Source organism: Onychomys torridus, chromosome 5 (genome assembly GCF_903995425.1).
Source record: "Onychomys torridus chromosome 5, mOncTor1.1, whole genome shotgun sequence".
In the NCBI taxonomy this organism is placed as follows: Eukaryota; Metazoa; Chordata; class Mammalia; order Rodentia; family Cricetidae; genus Onychomys; species Onychomys torridus.
In genome coordinates this window covers 13,824,542-13,843,318 of record NC_050447.1, presented here as the reverse complement: position 1 = coordinate 13,843,318, position 18,777 = coordinate 13,824,542, and the positions used below count along the sequence as shown (strand labels likewise).

The following is an 18,777-nucleotide window of genomic DNA, read 5'->3' as shown; positions in this document are numbered from 1 at the left end:
AGCTGGGAGAAGGGCTGAGCTGTTTTGCATAAAGCCTGGGGAATCATGGAATGGGGGGTTCTTACATGCTCTATGCTACCTGCTCTCACCAGGCCAGGTGGGCGTGGGCTGAAACCTCTGAGGGCAAGTGGGGTGAATGTAAAGCATGTGAGCTTTTGATGAGGGAGTAGTGTAGTCAAAGATAAAAAATGTTGGGTTGGAGCGAAAGTGGTTCTCAGTCTTAAGGGAAAGCCCGGCTAAGACAGTGAGCCAAGTATTGCAGGACAAACAGCTGGAGGAAAGTCAGCAGAAGGAAGAGAGAAGTGTGCATGTGCACGCGTGCGCGTGTGCGCGTGCGTGCGTGCGCGCGTGCGTGTGTGTGTGTGCGCGTGCGTGTGCATGTGCGTGCGTGTGTGTGCGCGTGCGCGCGCGCGCGCGTGTGTGTGTGTGTGTGTGTGTGTGCGCGCGTGTGTGTGTGTGCGCGTGTGCGTGTGTGGTGTGGGGAGATCAAGTATGGCTAAGTTCATGCAGGGACTTGAGGGGAAGGTCATGATGAGAAGCAGATGAATTGCTGGGCCATCCTCTCCTAATGCCTTTACTACATGTGCCATTTTTGTGTGTGAGAGCAGAGGTTTTATTTTTATTTTCAGGCTCTTTGGACCCTAAGGCTTCAGACCTAGTCATGAACCCAAAGCCAGAATGAGTGGCAATGGCATCCTGCCTGGGTAGAACACTGCTCAGTTATTGTGACTACTTTTACTGGTCCCAAACAAGTGTGTGTGTGTGTGTGTGCGCGCGCGTGTGCGTGTGCGTGCGCGTGCGTGTGCGTGTGCGTGTGCGTGTGTGTGTGTGTGTGTGTGTGTGTGAAGTTGGTAGTTTTTGATTTAGAGAGTTAGGACAGGATGTGATGGGGGTATCCATTGTTATCCTCTTAGCAATGTAGAATTAGCTCAAACCTGAGACCATGGGGCTTGTTCGGCAGCAGACATCACTTAGGATTTGCTGGAGGAAGTTGTGTCATTAATTTCTTAAATCGGGTAGAAAGAGGCTGATAGTTGAAGTCAGACATATGTAAAGATGGTTATTTGAGAGATGAAATCATGCACCCCAGGGAGCCAACAGAAAGGAGAAAGCGTCACTGAGGTTCTCCAATATCCAGAGACACTGGATAGGGCTCAGAGGGAAAACGCAGTCAGTGATGTTAGAGCTGTGTGCTCTGGGGAAAGATGCTGTGGCCCCAGAGGATTAGATGCCACTGATTGACCTAGAGCAGAAAGTGAGTTAGTCAAACTGCACAGGGCTTTGAATGAGCAGTCTTGGTTTGCATAAAGATGTATGAAGTTATTCAGTTAAGGTAGTGTCTCCCTTCTGGATTGACAGACAAGAGTATATATTTCCCACCATTTCTGTGAAAATTTCCAAAGCAAAATAGATTACAAAGCTACTGCCCCTACATTGCCAACTCATGGTTTCTGATCCATGAAATGAAAACGCATTCCTCTATGAATCCCAATTGTGCCACTGGTTCTTATGTTAGTAAGTATAACCCCCCATGGATACAGCAGCTTGGAGCCAAAGTGACTTTGCAGTCCTAAACCCTCAATCCTCTCTTTCCTTCTTCAGGCATTTAGTGTGATTGCCATGTTTAATGTAATGAAGTTTTCAATTGCAATCTTGCCTTTCTCGGTCAAAGCAGTGGCCGAAGCCAGTGTCTCTCTAAAGAGAATGAAGGTATAACTAACATTGGGTGAGTAGGGAAGAGATCTCATTTCTGGAGGGAGGGTGATGCTTGGAAATGGGGATGCTGCTCAGGTCTACGGGAGGGCTGGGTCAGGTCTGCAGGGGCGTGGACATGAAGCTAGAATAGTTAGTGTGCACAGGAGAGAGTGATTGGTGAAGGTTTTTTTTTTTTTCTTTTTTTTAGCTGAGGATCGAACCCAGGGTCTTGCGCTTGCTAGGCAAGCGCTCTACCACTGAGCTAAATCCCCAAACCTATGGTGAAGGTTTTGAAGGAGGTGTGATCTGGAGGGAAAACGAGACAGAGTCGATTCACAGAGGCAATGTTCCTAACCTCCACAGCTCATCCAAGGCAGCATTCTAATTTTCTCCAGCAGTGCTAATGGCCTTTGCACTAAGTCTGTCCCTGGTTTGTCCTGTGATGAGGGTGGTGACATGCACCACCTCAGGGTCATCATTTAGTCACTATTTATCCACTAAAGACAACCTGAGGCATGTAAGAAATGAAGAGAGAAAAGAGAGAGATACTCTTTATCCTTAGGAGCTCTTGTTCTGGTACAGGACCAGGTGCTTCAGGAAGCTATGTCCATGGTAAGATGTGAGATGCAAGAATGGCATTTGATGGGTTTGAGGTAAAAACAGGAAAGGGAGAAGGAAATTCTTGCCCACGGGAAGGCAGTTCAGTTGTCTGGGAAATCTGGACTCATCTCAAGCACTGTGGGTTCCTGCACCCATTTTCTGGCTTCCAAATAGTCTAGAGCCCTGTAGAGACTCCAGTTACTGTCCTCTCAATGAGGAGAGGCACTCTTGTAAGGTGGACCTTATAAAGTACAAGAATCAACAGTCCTTCATTCACTGTGTATCACCGTCCTGGAAAGCAAGGAAAGGTGTCCCATCACCTTGGTTAAAGTCTCCTCACTTGTCCTCTGAACTCACAGTGACTTATAGACAGTCTTCCTTTTCCAAGGCTGTCCTCCTAAAATCATGATTCCACTCAGTTCCCAGAGAGCTCTTGAATTATCGCATGCCAACCAGCACTTGCCTTCGTGGAATCAGTGAACTCCTGTCTCTTCCAACACTGCACTTGAGGCCTTATCACTGGCGCCTCAGTTTCTCCAGCTTGGTTCCAAATGCTGTTTTCACCTTGAGTTCTGTGATTCAGCAATCCCAGATGGCTTATTTCATGTCCTGCCCACCTACCAGACCATGCTTTGCATGCTTCCTGGTCTGCCATGTGGCCTTGACTCAACATTTCCTGTTCTCTCCTCTCCCTCTTCTTTGCCTGTGTGGCAGGTGCCCGCACAGACTCAGCTTGAACGCCAAACACATGGACTTCCAGGAAGGAGTCTCATGTGTCCTTTCTCTGGCCATTACAGTGTTGTGTCCTTGTCACACTTCACGGCACTCATCTGTTCATGCCCCCTTCTTCTCACAAACAGTTTTTTTCAAGGTCAGGAACTATGCCTTATTTATGTGTGCATTTATACTTTTTACCCCATAGGCTGACCTGTATCATTTAGTAACTTGCAAATGTTTTGTTGAGCTGAGTGGGGAAGAGGACAAAGAGACCGAACAAGGGACCTTGGTTTCATATGTATCAGTGTCATACAGTGAAGCCCATCCCCTATGGAGGACAGAGACTCACTGGCTTGCAGATGAGGAAGAAATGTTGCTGGATCAGCATTCTCCAATGTGGGTGACCCACATAGGCCTTGGGGTTAAAAGACACCTGTCCCAGATAGTTTGAGTCAGTGGACTATTTCTGCTTCAGCACTCCCAGGGGAATAACTTCTGGTCAGTCCTGGATGTCCTAGGTAGAAATGCCAAGAATATAATTTGAGGTCATTAGAAGACATATTGGGAGGATTCTTGCAAATGGATGACATCTGCCCATTTACTGTTGTCTCTTTAATCTTAGAAAATTCTCATAGCTAAGAGTCCCCCTTCCTACATCACCCAGCCAGAAGACCCAGACACTATCTTGCTTTTAGCAAATGCCACCCTGACATGGGAACAAGAAATCGGCAGAAGTGACCCACCAAAGGCACAAGACCAGAGAAGGCGTATTTCCAAGCAACAGAGGTCAGAGCTATACAGTGAACAAAGCCCATCAGTGCAGGGGGTTGCTAGCCCAGAGTGGCCAAGTGGCAGCCCCAAGTCAGTTCTCCACAACATCAGCTTTGTGGTCAGAAAGGTGGGTGTATCAATCAGCTTTGTATCATGGTAATGAAGTATCTTAAGCAATGAATCTATGAAGGGCTAAGGTTTGGGAGTCTGGGGAGATGGGTCCTTGGTGAAGTGCTTGCCATGGAAACCTAAGGAGTTGAGTTGAGAGCCCCAGGACCCACATAAAAAGCAGGTATAGCCACACATGGCTGTAATCCCAGCACTGTGGAGGCAGGGGCATGGGGATCCTTGGGACTTTCGGGTCCCTATAGCCAAACCAGGGTCAGAGGGAGACTCCATATCAACAAATAAGGTGAAAGGTGATTGAGGAAAAAACTTCACATCTACTCTGGCTTGCTTACTGGGGGTGGGGTAAGAGGGAGGGGGAGAGGGAGGGGGAGGGAGGAAAGGAGGGAGGGAGAGAGAGAAAAAAAGAGAGAGAGAGAGGAGAGAGAGAGAAAGAATTTTGACTTAGTTTTGGAGATTACAGTTCAAGAGTTCAAGATCAGGCTGTGGGCCTCCAGTGAAGGCAGTCTATCATGGCTTGTGGTGGGTAGTGAAATAAATAACATACATCATGTGCCAGGAAGCACAGAATAAAAAGAAGGGGGTTCCATAGTCCCCTTTGAGGGCATTTCTGAAATGACTGGAACACCCCTTCTAGGGTATCTGCTCCTAAAAGTCAACACCGCTTGGCAACAGTCCTGTCATATGAACCAGTGCCCTTGTGAGGGGCAATCAGCACCCAAGCTGCAGCAGCAGCAGCAGGTGTGAGTTCTGAAGGCATGGTCGCCACCCTGCCTCCTTGTATTATGTAGCTATGGCTTTCTCAAGCCCCATAAAATTCATTTTGAGCTGGAGGAGGTGGTGGGATGTCTCTTATCAGGTCCTCTGTCTTCCCTGTCCAACATTATAATAACGAGCATGGACATGGCAGGACCCTCCTCAGACTTAGAGGAGATGGTTTCCCTTAGGCTGATTGCTTCAATGTGTTTTTGTTTCATTTTGTTTCTGAGATGGAGTCTTGCTATGAACTTAGGCTGGTCTCCAACTGGTCATTGTCCTGCCTCAGCCTCCCTGTGCTGGATTATAGATGTGGGTTACCACATCTGCTGTTCTAGGTACAATGTTATTTTCTGAAGGTTCTGGAGCTAGAATCCAAAGCCTCTTGTGTGCTATGCAAGTGCCCAGCCCTTAGCCCTTGCCAGTTACAGTTCTGAATGGACAGTCCAATTCAGGAGGCTAGCCTCAAACTGACCAGTGTTAGTAGTGGCTTTAGATTTGTTTCTAATTTCACATTAGACTGTTGAGAGAGAGAATAATAACCTACCTATTTACCTGTCACACAGTTAATGTTTTTAGCTACTCCAAACACTACTCCATTCTGTGACTGAGGCACAAGGCAGCTAAATGACAAGGGCTGGGTCACATGGCCAGCAAGTGGAGAAGACTCCACACTTAGATCATCCAACTCAATCTGTCTTCTTTGTTTGTTTGTTTTAAGACAGGATCTCACCATGAGGTCTGGGCTATTCAGGAACTCATCTTCTTCCTGCCTCAGCCTCTAGTCTGTACTCCGTCCCCACTCTCCCATCCCCAGCCTGTTCTTTTACCCACTACAAAATACTGCTTTTGTACAAAACACAGTGCAACGTTTTTTGTTTGTTGGTTTTAACCAGCCTGGCGAGGGGGTAGGGCTGAACTTACCAAACCAGCCAGGCACCATAGTCCTTCCTTTCCTCAAGAGTGAGCGCTGTAGAACCCTTAGATAGAGCTATGGATTTAGGGAGCACCTGGCCTCCTCTTGCTCCTGATCTGCATCATGTTGTACTGGGAACATGATGATAGCGCTCTGAAGGTGGTGCTGATGCTGCAGCAGCAGACTCAGCGTTAATCTTGTGCCTAGTGATGTAATCTCCCATCTCATTGACTGCTTTCCCCTATGCAAACACTGCAGAAGGACAAGCCGGCTAGCTAAAGACTGGCCCCTCTTGCAGCTAACAGAACCATCTGCCACACACTCCCTGGAGATGGTATCTAGTGTTTGGTGGGCCCAGTGCCACGGAGCTCAAGTTCCAGTTGTGGTTTGCTCCAGTGACACCACTGTTTTCTTGTAGCTGCCCCCTGCCTCTGGGGGCAGCACCCTTGTTTCTTCAGACAGCTCAGAAAACTGGTATTATCTAAGGGAACTGTTTTCCAGTCCTCTAATTGATTTGCTCCACACTATCTCTGCTACACAGAAATGTCTGGGCTTGTGCATCTGTCCTCCAGCTCACAAAAAAACGACATGGAGACTTATTATTAATTATGAAAGCTTGGCTCTAGCTTAAGCTTGTCCCACTAATTCTGATATCTTAAGTTAACCCATTTATTTTAATCTGTGTTCTGTCGTGTGGCTCGTTACCTCATCTCTCGATACTGCCCATGCTGATTACCCCTTGTCTTGCTGGTGACTCTACCTTTGTCTTCCCAGAGTCCTCTGTCTGCCTGGAAGTCCCACCTATACCTTTTGCCCAGTTATTGGCCATCCAGTCTTTTTATTACACCAACCATAGCAACACATCTTCAAAATACGTATCAAAGGCATGGGCAGCATTTTGTGAGATAGTTCCAGGCTCTAGCCACTTAGAGCTACTTTAACCTTGGGCAGATTGCCTCAGCTCCCGAAGAGCCTGTCTCTTTGTCTGTTCACTTCACAAGGTGGGTTGTGAGAACAGATAAACTACATACAAAATGCTCAGCTCGTGGTGAGCTTCAACTGCTATTAGCAACCACGGCTCTTTTTCCCTTTAACAACCACAGCTAACTTAAGTGTTGCCCTTAGAAGTTCTAAATTCAGGCTGTCTGAGTTTCTCCAAATTTAGCTCCATGATTCTATTAGATGCTGTCCCCCAGGATGAGATCAGGGTACGCTATTCAGAGTTATATCCTTAGCCTCGAGCCCACGCCTGCTGCAAGTTTCTTAATATCATTTGAGGAATGATAAATAAATAACAAGACTCCCAAAAGGTGCAGGCCTCCCGGGATTCATTCTGAAGAAAAGAATGGACTTAGGAGGTGTTTACCTGGCCCCACAGAATGACCAGGACTCAGTGGAGGCTTATATGGAGCCTCTCTGAAGCTGGCCCTCACCAAGTCTCCATAAGTAGCCTCATCATCTTGAAGTGCTACTGTGACTGAAGGGGTCAGCCTCACATACTTGCAGCTCTGACACTGTGGCTTCCCTGGGGCAGTGACTCCATCTGTCCTGGTTGTGGTTTATTCCCAGTACCTAGCATGGTGTGCGACATTCCATAAAGATGCGTCAAAGAAGTTGTTGATGACAGGCAGCAAGCCTCATGCTAGGTATGGCAGAAGGTGATGAGCATATCTAATCTAGCCTGGGGTGGGAAAGGAGTCATATTCGGCTCCATACTGAGTGCATCTCTGTTCTAAAGGGTTGCAGCAGGTCTATTTGTAAATGTTCTAGAATGTTCCCTATTCTAGAACACACCTCTGTTTAAACACAGAAACGGACACGCTATCAGCCTCTTTCCCTCTGGGGTTACCCCAGAGGCCTATGTGACCCATGCCTTACCTCTTTCAGGCATCACTCAGTGTCACTTGTGACAAGTGCTGCCCTGGCCCATGTGCCTGGGACCTCTGAGTGTACCTATCCTCCTCCCACCCACAGAGTCTGAGACTGACAGGTAGTGATGTTGGGTATCGTACAAACTGTGTTCACTTTCCCAGCATTTCCCTCCGGCCCAGGGCTTCATTTGTCTTCTGCATGGGCTAACTTAACAGAATGTGGTTTATGGGTGTCATTCTTTGCCCGAATCACCCCTCTCTCTCTGGTGCTACCTGCAAGCTGCTCTCACTCCAATTCTCACGCAGCACGTGTTTCTGGGCCAGCACAAGTGATTCATCAGCTGTCTGGTTAATTGCCCCTACACCTCCATCTCCACCCACTCCTTGCCCTGTCTGTGATACGTGTTTGATGATCTCCACATTTCAGTTGTCCTTCTGTCCATCTCCAGCTAAGACACAATCTCTGTGGGGGTCAACACAGGATCCACCCATTATGTTCATCTTCTGGGTGGCTAGGGGTGCCCTGTGATCTCGAATGTGCCTCCATGATGGCCCTGGAGTCAGGGTGACAGCCGGTGCTCAGAACAACGCCTGGTGCATCACAGGGACTCAGCGACAAGTTGATGACTGAGATGACACGTGCAGCTACCAAGTCATTCTCTGGAAATGGCGAAAAAACGTGGAGTTCTAAATTGAGTTGTCATGATAAAGGATTCCTTTAAAAATGACTTCTGAAATCACTCAGCTCTCTCTATTTCAAAGACGGCCCGTGTACCCCTGAGCCACATCCCCCTTTACCTGTCCTTAGACTCATTTCCTGGGTCTCCGGGCACAGGACAACCCTCATATCCAGGGCCTGTGTCTCCTAAACTGGCACAAGGCTGTTTTACATCAATGTGTGAACAGGATTTCCAGCTTTCCAGAAGCCCTCTGGGTACTCTGCATGAGTGAGGGCTCTTAATTAAAACTCAAATCTCTGCGTCCTTCCAAGCTGTGCATAGATTTGGTGGCTGAGGCTGCAACTGCCATCTTGGGGGGGGTGACAGTAGCCTCTTGTCCTGCCTGGCCTGGTCAGTGTAGAGCTCAAGCCCCCCTGACAATGTGGGGGAGTAACTGTCTTATCTCTTTTCTCTGTCAGGGGAAGGTCTTGGGAATATGCGGGAATGTTGGAAGTGGGAAGAGTTCCCTTATCTCAGCTCTCCTAGGACAGGTAAGTGTGTGGGGAGAGCTGGAAAGACTTCATGACAGGAGAGGGGCAGGGTTTCCTTGCTGTGGACTGAGGGACTTAAGCAGCCTGGAGACCAGTGGTCAGGTCTGGCTGCACACGGTTGATGTGAATGTTGTTGATTATTCCCTTGGGTTGATGCATTTGGCAGCTCCATGCCTGGCTAGACAAGATTTCCCCACATCTTTGGATTTACCTCCTGAGGACAGAAGTTAAACATTGATTGCTTCTTTGCCTTTAGCTCCGTGTTGGTCCAAATAAGTGATGGATCATTAAATCTGTGGCTTCTCCGATGGCTGTCCTGCTTTATAAAATCCAGAAAAGCAGCCTGGTGGAGAATGAAGGAACTGGAGGGACTCTTGGCAACTTTTGATGAATTTTTGACGGTTTCCCAAACCCCCAGATCTGCCTGGGAGCCTCGAGGAAGGGCGAGCAAATGAATGTGCAGAGGCAGCAATGTGACCCCAGCTGCCCTGAACACTTTGTATAGGAAGAGGGAGGTTGGTAGATCTTGTCCTGCTTCTGCCCCTTCTAGCTGTGAGACCCTAAGTAGGTGGTAAGGCGACAAATTATAGTCACAGGTGACCTTCGTGTTGCTGTGTTTTACAAGCTTCACCCTAAATGAATAAGACATGTTTTGAGGAGGTTGGGGAATTCACTCTTCTTTCTGCCTACTGCTGTTCCTAAAAGGAAGACTGGTTGAGCTGAGGTTGCCTCCTGTTGTTGAAAGAATTTGGGGAACCTCTGAAGGGATGAAGAAATGAGGCTCAGCAGGGCCTCACCAGAATGGGGAGTGAGTCTTATAAGTGCCAATGTGAATGACTTCTTCAGCCTCCCTTGACTCTCTGTAGCGAGAGTGACTTTGACTACCCTTCCTGGAGATGAGGGAGGGCCAGGGTCTGGGAGGCTCTGGCCCTTATGTGTGTGTCTTCTATGAGGACACTAGAGTCAGTGGCGTACTGGAAGTCGGCCCCACTCTCCACTTGTGAGTACAGATCTTCCAACAATGTAGGAGACGACCCAGGCTATGCTCAGACTTCTTGCATTGTGAAGTCCATTTGTTCACAGCCAGTTCCTTTTTGCAGTGTGTTGATATCTGTTGGAAGGAAACTTGCCTCCTTTTAACATCTACCCTCTTATTTATCCCCTGGGAGCATCTTAGAGAGAAAATAGAGCCCATCTTCTGTGCCCTGGTGAGGGAATCAGGTGCTTTCCCATGACCAGGGGAGAGGCAGAGTTTGTCTCCGTCGTATGCTCACCATTTCCCTTTGGACAAAGACATTGACTCTGGACTGTGTCATCTCCAAAATGTCCAAGGAGAGCTGTGGCGAGGGTTAGCAAATGGAGTGTACATGCCAGCCAGAGCTGAGTCCTCAAGACCAATCACAGTGTCAGCTGGCTCAGCACAGCGCCTTGAAGGCACCCACTATTTCTAGAACTGCTCTTGCTAATAATATCATCTCTTTTTCAAGGCTAACTCCAGGCCCCTTCAACCAGCCCCAAGGTTTTCAAAATAGCACTGCATCATGTGATACTTTTCCTGCTCAGCCACACTGCCACCCCTACCGTCATCAGCCCCGAGTGTCATGCTTTCCCTACAAATCCCTTCTGTGGATGGGGTTGGCTATTTATCACCACTACAGTCTACCATTATCTATCAGAAGCACACTTTGCAGGGTCAGCTTAAATGCCCATGTGTACCCAGTGTCACAAACTGGGTCTTACATGTTTATTAATTGGATTGCTCAATATTATCAAGGCCCCAAAGTTCCCCATGAAACTGGATCTCCCACTCTTTTTGAAAAAAAAAAAAAAGAAGAGGAAGAAGAGTTCTGGCCCCATAAGGCCTGAATTCTTGCACCATTACAACTATGCAACTGTATCAGGACTGCTTCTTTGAAGTGGGGCATACATACCAGAGCCTCCACATCAGAAGTAGAGTCTGTGCTCTATTCCCTGGAACCTGGCTAGGGAGAGTTGGATCCAGTCAGCACACCTGGCAGAAGGGGCGGCGGTGGGGGTGGGGGGGTGGTGGGGGGGGGGGGGGGGGGGCGGGCGGTGGAAATCTTGTTACTCATCATTAAGGCATCTCACTGTAGTTGGCCCAGGGCTGAGGTAAGTGTAGCCTGTATCCTCCAATTGGCAGAAAGACTCATTATTTCCTCTTCCCTAAATTTCCTGCCTAGCCTTGCAAGTGTCTCACCTCGAATTACAGAATGTGGATGAGATATCTGTCAACCCCCTCATATGCATGTGACTAATGCTCATACAGTAAGAGGATGGCATTTGGGAGTGTGCCTTCTAAAGGTTCTCTGGTTACTGTTGCTCTAGATGCAGTTGCAGAAAGGGGTTGTGGCTGTCAATGGACCTTTGGCTTATGTTTCTCAGCAAGCGTGGATCTTTCATGGAAATGTGAGGGAGAACATACTGTTTGGAGAGAAGTACAATCACCAAAGGTATTATTAACTTGACATGTATCTGGCACTGTGGTAGTTGTTCCTCCTGCTTCAGATGCTGAGGCCGCTAGGAATGGTCACGAAGTGGATATCTTTAGTGAGTTCTGATGAAACGTTCATGGGATCCGCCCAGGCACTGGGTTTCCTTCTTCTGACCCAGAAGTTCAGGAGGAGCATGCTGTTCTGCAGACCTGTGACCACATGGTACTCCAAGCAGAGGACTAGTCATCACTTCAGTCCCAGGGCAGAGTACCATATGCTCTGAGGTTCTCTGTAGCAGACATATGTTTTCTGACTGGAGAAAAATGAGTCTTGCAATTTTGATTTAGGCTAAGCAACTAAAACTTTGCTTGGGATCATGAGCAGAAGGCGTGCAATTAGTCAGTCCTGACATGATTAATTCACATGGGCACTATCAAGGCATATTGTTGTTAGTGTCCTCAAATGGTCTAATGAAATAAAACCAAACCTCTGGTTTTAAATCTTTGATACGTGTTGGGTGGTTACCTTTAAGCTCTAGGGAGTAAGATCTTCTCAGGTTTACTTGCCTTAGATGAGTCCCATCACAATTTGTTTAGGGAGACACAGACAGGTATTACAGACCATTTCACTGACGGGGAAGCTGAAGTCCAGAGAGGTGAGCCCACAGAGCTTGAGCCTTGGACCTGTGCCCTAGGCTCGAGCATCACTTGTTTCCATTGAGGTTGCCTGACAGCAGGGCCACTCAAAAACACCCCCAAACACGGCACAACCAAAGGAGGAGGAGGTGGGCTTAGGAATCCAGTCGTGGCCTGGCCTTCTCTTATTATCTGAGCTCACAAAACTCCATACCCTCCGGGCTGGCACCAGCCAACAAGTGTATTCCCAGCAGAAAGCCTGTGGCTTTCTCTTCTCCCCCTGGTTGTGATGTCCTCAACAGACGGCTCACATGTGACAGGAAGTTCCCGTCAGTGGCGGGAGTCCATGGCAAACAGTTCTACTCAATGTCTCATTGGCCACACACCCCTTTGCCTACACCATCCCTCCCTGGAATGCCTTTTCTTTCCACAGAAGCAGGCTGGAAGGACAGTTACTTGATTTATCCATAAGGAGGTGAAGAGAGCAAATATTAACCAAATGCCTGCCGTGTGCGGAGCACCATGAGGAACAGATATTCCTCCTCAGGTGCTTGTCTGAGTTACTTTAGCATTGTGTGACAGATGGCCTCACAGAAACAACTGAACAGAGGCAAGACCTATTTTGGCTCATGGTTCCAGAAAGTTTCAGTCCACCAAGGCAAGGAAGGCACAGTGGAACAGCTCTGTTTGTGGCAGTGGGGATATATGGCAAAGGTGGTCATTAGTTAATAATGTAGTTACCAACCACCCTTAGTAGAGGCTTGCCAGTGAGACAAAAGTCTCCGGCTCAGTGTGGGGTCCAGCACCTGCTTAGACAGCTCACAAGTGAGAATGTCACTAGGAATGCCAGGCATTCACCGAAGTGGCCAGATTCTGAGGTTATGGGTCACTGTGGTGCCTTGGGGGACAGTTCTGTTCACCGTGGGTATGTCTGGAGTTGAGATTCAGAGAAAGTGGAAGTAGTGGACTGTCAGCTTCTCCCCTACTGTAGGATCTCACACCCCACAAGACTGGGTGGTGCCAGAAGCCCTAAGAGGTGGCATTCTACTGGGGCCTGAGTGGGACTGTGCCCAGTAAGATGAGGTATTTGCCCAGCAGCTAGGCTGTGCAGGGCTAGATAATTCCTCCTAAGTCTGAACTCCAAGGCTCAAGAAAGGATGTTACTGAGGAACACAACAGCCCTGGAAGCCCCAGAGGCCCCGGAAGCCCCGGAACCCTGGAAGCCCCAAAGCCAGGGTCCATTTCCAATTTTCTTCTTTCCCGTGAAGTGACATCTTCTGTGTCTGATTTTCTCCAACATGGCAGGGCTGATGGAGGACAGAATAGATTTATGGAGCAGGAGGAATTCATCAGGGGTGTCAGGGTTGGCATCTGTAATGGAGTAAATTCTATGCTGCTCCACCACATATACTCCCTCTTCCATTCATGGCCTTGACTCAGCCTCTATATGCCATAATCAACAACTTCAGCCCACAACTTGTTTTCCTTCTCTGACTCAAAGAGCAATGATAGCAGTTGGCATCCCCAGGATTTCATAGGCAGTGGCGGCATTTTCCCTGCATGACAGGAACCCTGTAAAGGGAGGGATCCACCCCGAGTCAAGGAGAGACCCCGAAGTTGAGGAGACACTGCCCTTGGGACAAGGCAACTTGCCTGAGAGCCTTGAGTGTAGCAGCAACAAGGTCCTTGCCTCGTCCTCTCGACAACAGTGGTTCCTTTAGGAGCAGCCCAGGCAGCAGTGCTGGATGCTAATCTTACCATTCTGATCTCTATTCCCACAGGTATCAGCACACAGTTCATGTCTGTGGTCTCCAGAAGGACTTGAACAGCCTTCCTTATGGAGACCTGACTGAGGTGAGCAGAACTGAGTCCCATTTGCCCAGTTGACCCTGGATCTATATCTACATGTCCCAGAGACAGAAAATCCCAAGGAAATTCTGGCAAAGTTCAGTTTCTGCCTATCAAGAATTCTTCTTTGCGGTCCACCAAGTGGGGGTGGGTCCAAGCCTGCTTGCATTTGACTCATCACAGTTGTTCCCACAGCCCACGTCCAACCTTTCCATCATCTCAGGAAGGGTTCCTGAACATCTTCGTCCTAAACTCAAGCTCCAGCTCTGTCCTCAGATCAGTGGTCCAGAGTGCTCCCCATACATGGGAGTCTCAGGGCTCCTTGCTCCCTGGCTCTATGCAGCCCAAGAATGCCGAGTCACCTTCAGACCTTGCCCCAGGCTGCTGGTCCAAAGTGATGGCTTGGCCTTTAGGTTTGAGCCTGCTGACTCAGGTGACCCAGAGTCATTGTGCCACGCTCCTCTCTCTCCCCAGGACATCATGCCTCTAGGACAAGCTTCCCCACAGTGCCAGCTCAGAGAACCTGCTCTTTTAGTCTCTCACTCTGCCTGTCAGGAGTAACTGGCCTTTCTGAATGCTCATGTGGCTCTGGCTTTCCTTTCCAAGCTGTATTTCTGCAGCCCTGGCAGCCAGCTAAGGTGTCCAGTCACCTCCTAGCCTTTCAGGATATAGCCCAGCTCCACTGAGGAAGACTCTGGAGGCTCACAGGTGGCAGCAGTTTGCCACCAAGTGCTGCAATGCATGCTTCTTGGTTAACACTTGGTGAATATGTCAACTGCTGTTCTTGTGTGTCTAGTGCCCCTTCTAAAATGTGAGCTCCTGATTTATAGGTCACTTTTCTTACTCAGCACCCAGTACCCAGCACCCAGCAGCTAGCTCAGTAGCTGGGCATCTGAGTACACTGGGATTCACTTTGGGCTCAGGAGGATGGGATTCCCAGAAAAAACATAGCCTATAGGCTTTTCATCCTGCAAGAAATGTCTACTGAGCCTCAGATCAGGGGCTGGGCCTTAGAGATTTGATGGTGAACAAAATAGCACGTGTCTTGTCTTCACAGCACACACAGTAGCATACAAAGAAATGAACAGAGAGGTCTCTGGTCCATCTCCCAGGCACTTTCTCTTCTTTTCACTATCCCTTCTTCTAGAGTTCCCTGCTTTAAAAAAATCTCCTGTGTGCTGTCAGTCAATGTACAGTAGACTGTGCACTGGGAAGCAGGAGTCATGCAGTAGACACACCATTCTCAGAGTCAGAAAGAGCTGTGCCCGGTTGGCACTGTGATTCAGTGAGTGAGGGGCATGGGAGTTCTTCCAATCATCACTGTCTGGCATGAGGGGTTGGAGACGCTTGTGTGCCGAGATAATCAGCCAGTATATCTTCTCTCTTGAACTTTAGGAAGCTCCTGTTATACAAGAAGTATAGGGTGGCAGGTGGATTTAATGATGGGCTGTGCCATTATCCCTGTCTACAGATTGGAGAGCGGGGTATCAACCTCTCTGGGGGACAGAGGCAGAGGATCAGCCTGGCCCGTGCTGTGTACGCCAACCGTCAACTCTACCTGCTGGATGACCCACTCTCGGCTGTGGATGCCCATGTGGGGAAGCATGTCTTTGAGGAGTGCATTAAGAAGGCACTCAAGGGAAAGACTGTTGTCCTGGTTACCCACCAGTTGCAGGTGACAGGGACAAGGAGGGTCCATGAGGTCTTGGGATGCGTGCAGCACTTGATGTTCACAGAGACTCCTGCTCTGCTAAACATGCCTTTCCCACCTGAAGCTAGCCTTGCCTGGACAGGGGATGGAGAGGGCAGGGAATGGAGGAGATGTTGGTGAGTCCTGCAGCCACCTGAGTTTCTAGCCACCCCTGCCTGCTTTTCTCTGTGTATGACCTCTGTTGGCCCAGTCTTTGGAGTCAGTGGGGACGGGACCTTTCGTCCACCACAGAGTAGATTCTTCAGGATCAGTTGGCTCTGAGAGCTGGGTCATTGGTGCCAAGGAGCCAGGTGGAGACAATTCAGGGCCCAACCTTTCTCCAATGGGGCCTGAATGGGCCTGAGGTCAAAGGCTCTTTGTCAGGGCATCATAGAAGCTCTGCTTGTTTTCCTTACCCAGAAAGGTGTGGGCTCCTGTGATGAGGGGCCCAAGTGCCCCAGTCTTCCCCCAACCCAGGAGAAGCTCTGGAGACCAGGACTAGGGGCCAAATGATGGGGACTGACGTTGGGTGAAAATGGAGAATTTGCCTGCATCATCATAAACCTTGTTGCATCTGACTCACATACAGGTTCTGAATACTTGATGGGAATTTAAGCCAGGTTTCTTCGCTCATGCTGTCTCTCTCTATTCTCTCTGGCAATTCCTGGAGATATGCTGCTTGTGCTAATGTGCACATGAGTATGTGCATGCTCTTGTGTGAGTGTCCACAATGTAAGATGCGTCCTGCAGGCACTGGGAGATGCTCACGGGGGCAGAGGTGCAGTAGCCCTGTCTTCTTGTCCAGCAGGTCCGGTCTGGGAGCAGGAGGCGGGTCTCATTGCTTTTCAGTGAAGGGGAGGTTGAGCTGGTGAAAGTGTGAGGATGAAGAAGCAAGTAAGGTTGCCATGGCTGGAGGACCCTGCAGTCAGTATGTTGGGACCTTTGGCTGAGGCCAGGAGGACCATCCCAAAGGGAGAGGGGCTTCTCAAGGACCCAGGAAACCCAGCTGCCCTGGAGCCTTCCCCAGAATAAGCTTTAAGTGCAGCAAGCCACAAAAATACATGAAGCACTCAAATTTTGCACATGAGGGTGTCTGGTTTCTTCAGCAGATGTGCTACCACTTTAGTAAACATTGAGTCAGGCTAGTTGGACAAGAACTCCTAGGTCCTCTGCAGGCCAGGGCCAAGGTAGAGGAGAAGGCTGCTTGGGTTCAGTGTAGAAATGATTTCTGGCCTAGCCAGAGTCGTAAGTATGCTTACCACAGTTCTGGCTTGTGAATATTGTCTCTAGCAACAGCCTGCCTTGGAAAGGCTGTCTTCCTGAGGAGCCCTGGGTCCTGGAGGGTGAGGCCTTTGTCTTGACAGGTGTGAGATGGAGCTGACCCTCCAGGAGCCCTCATGGAGGGTCAATAATAGCCATCTTTGACACTCACTAGTCAGTGGCATGGCCTTAGGCAAGCTAGTATTTTGCCAGATTCTCCAGCAGCATACCTTGCCAAGGTCATTTTAGCTCCCTTTTTTGCTTGTTGGAGAACAAAGAGGCCACCAGGTGGCACCATAATCTCTGTGCTCTTCATCCCATTCTTTGTGGGGGAGGGGAGGAAGCCTCAAACCGCAGCCCTGGGGCCTTCTAGAACATTTCTTAGCTGCTTTGACCTCAGATGCTTTGGAGTAGCTGGTCAGGACGGTGGCTCATCTGCGTGAGGAAACAAAGCAAGGCCAGCAGTCAGCCGCTGGTAATACTCAGGGCTCAGCTTCCTAAGCATTTGCTGAGCGTGGCTACGCAAAGCTACCTGGTATTACTAGAGTGAACTGAGGGCTTGCTGGCAGGAGGGACCTTTTGCTGGGCTTTTCCAAGTCTGGGCTATGGACCACATACAGGCAGAAAACCCTGTAGATTGTCACAGGTCCTAAGTGCTTCCTTTTCTTATCTGGAAAATCAATGACTTAACCAAGCTGCCTGCTTTCTTGAGCTGGGGGGCTACAGGAGGTCAAGATATTGATAAAATGTGAGATCAGGCCGTGAAACATTAGAGGATGATGTGTGAAGTGCAAGTTTGTCTCTCGGGAAAGATTCTGTCAGAAGGGAGCCAGGGGCCTGCTTGGGCTGCCTGGGGAAGGGGACAAGTCTTGGATAGGGGACACATAGAGACTAGAACTGTCCAAGCTGCTGGATCTGCTCTGATTGAAGCATCTGGGCACTGCCTAACCCATCAGGTATCCAGGCATCAATGGCAGCTCCTGCTTCCAGGGTTCAAATCAAGCACAGACAGGTGGGATTTGGCTTTGAATGGAATGGAAGTTCAAAGTGGGGGCTCTGGCCCTGGCTTCTTTAGGTGGAACTCTTCCCAGTCCTGCAGCATCTTGCCTGCCTCTAGGAAGGGGCTTTCTGCCCTTTGATGGGTGGATCCAATTGGGAAGAGCTCTTTCTTCTTCTAAAATAAAAGAGAGTCCCTCTTAGCAGAATTCTTTAATCACGGACTGACATGGACATGAAGGGTCTCGGAACCAGAAAAACAGGAGTGCTTTGGGTAAAATGTGTGTGTGTTGGGGGGGGGGAGCGTAATATTGTTCATATAGTTATTGTAATGTTAAAGCTGGTGAAGATGTGGCCTGTGACCTGGTTTCTATCCTCTGGGCTCTGTGAGGTGGGGCTTCTGGCAAGGCTGAGATCGTATTTCCTATCTTTACCAAACCAGGGCCTCTGTAATGGTCAGTCAGATTTCTTAGTAGGGTACCTTATTCAGAGAAAAGAAGCAAAGGAAGGTTCAGTTGCTTCATTGTGGCAGCCGGGGTCCAGCTTTTGTACTCAAGAGACTGGGGACCAGCTCAGTGGTTCTCCACTGGGGCCTCCTGGGGCATTTGGCAATTCTTGCAGACATTTTTGCTTGTCACAATAGGGGAAGGCATTCTTCTGGTAGGTAGAGATCAGGGAGACTGTGAAATAGCCTGCAGTGCACAGGAGAGCTCCCAAAGACAAGGAACCATTGGCCCTCTAACGCCAGTAGTGCCAGGATTGAGAACCCCAGTCACTCAGTGCACCTGGGAGGGTGCCTGGGTGTTTGGCACGCAGTCCTTCGGCTCTTACTGAGACAGTGTCGTTGTGGGTCCCTGTGCTGTCCCCACAGTTCCTGGAGTCTTGTGATGAGGTCATTTTGCTAGAAGATGGAGAGATTTGTGAAAAGGGTACCCACAAGGAGTTGATGGAAGAGAGGGGGCGCTATGCAAAGCTGATTCACAACCTCCGGGGATTGCAGTTCAAGGTAACTGTGTGCCTGCCTGCCCGTGCAGAGTGGGATTTAAGAGCCTTGCCTCATGACTTCCCGCCTGGGAGAAGTCTGTCACTGCACTTTCAGAAGTAATTTCATTTTCTCTCCAGGATCCGGAGCACATTTACAATGCGGCCATGGTGGACACCCTGAAGGATAGCCCAACTCCGAGAGATGAGGACTCTGGTACAGTCAGATGATAGTCCCCTCCCTCACTGCCC

General features: G+C 49.2%; 1 protein-coding gene across 2 annotated transcripts in view; it reads left to right on the top strand.

Annotated features, from left to right (window-relative positions):
• The window catches only part of Abcc12 (ATP binding cassette subfamily C member 12), a 69,224-nt gene that overhangs the window by 20,378 nt on the left and 30,069 nt on the right, over nucleotides 1-18,777 (top strand). The window contains exons 8-15 of one of the 2 annotated variants that reach the window (XM_036188296.1): nucleotides 1,603-1,710; nucleotides 3,635-3,910; nucleotides 8,591-8,662; nucleotides 11,009-11,133; nucleotides 13,532-13,604; nucleotides 15,070-15,273; nucleotides 18,416-18,550; nucleotides 18,667-18,742. In XM_036188296.1, coding sequence (XP_036044189.1) covers nucleotides 1,603-1,710; nucleotides 3,635-3,910; nucleotides 8,591-8,662; nucleotides 11,009-11,133; nucleotides 13,532-13,604; nucleotides 15,070-15,273; nucleotides 18,416-18,550; nucleotides 18,667-18,742 — 1,069 coding nt within the window. Of the gene's footprint in view, nucleotides 1-1,602; nucleotides 1,711-3,634; nucleotides 3,911-8,590; nucleotides 8,663-11,008; nucleotides 11,134-13,531; nucleotides 13,605-15,069; nucleotides 15,274-18,415; nucleotides 18,551-18,666; nucleotides 18,746-18,777 lie in introns of both variants that reach the window. The other variant, XM_036188297.1, reaches the window with a different exon arrangement.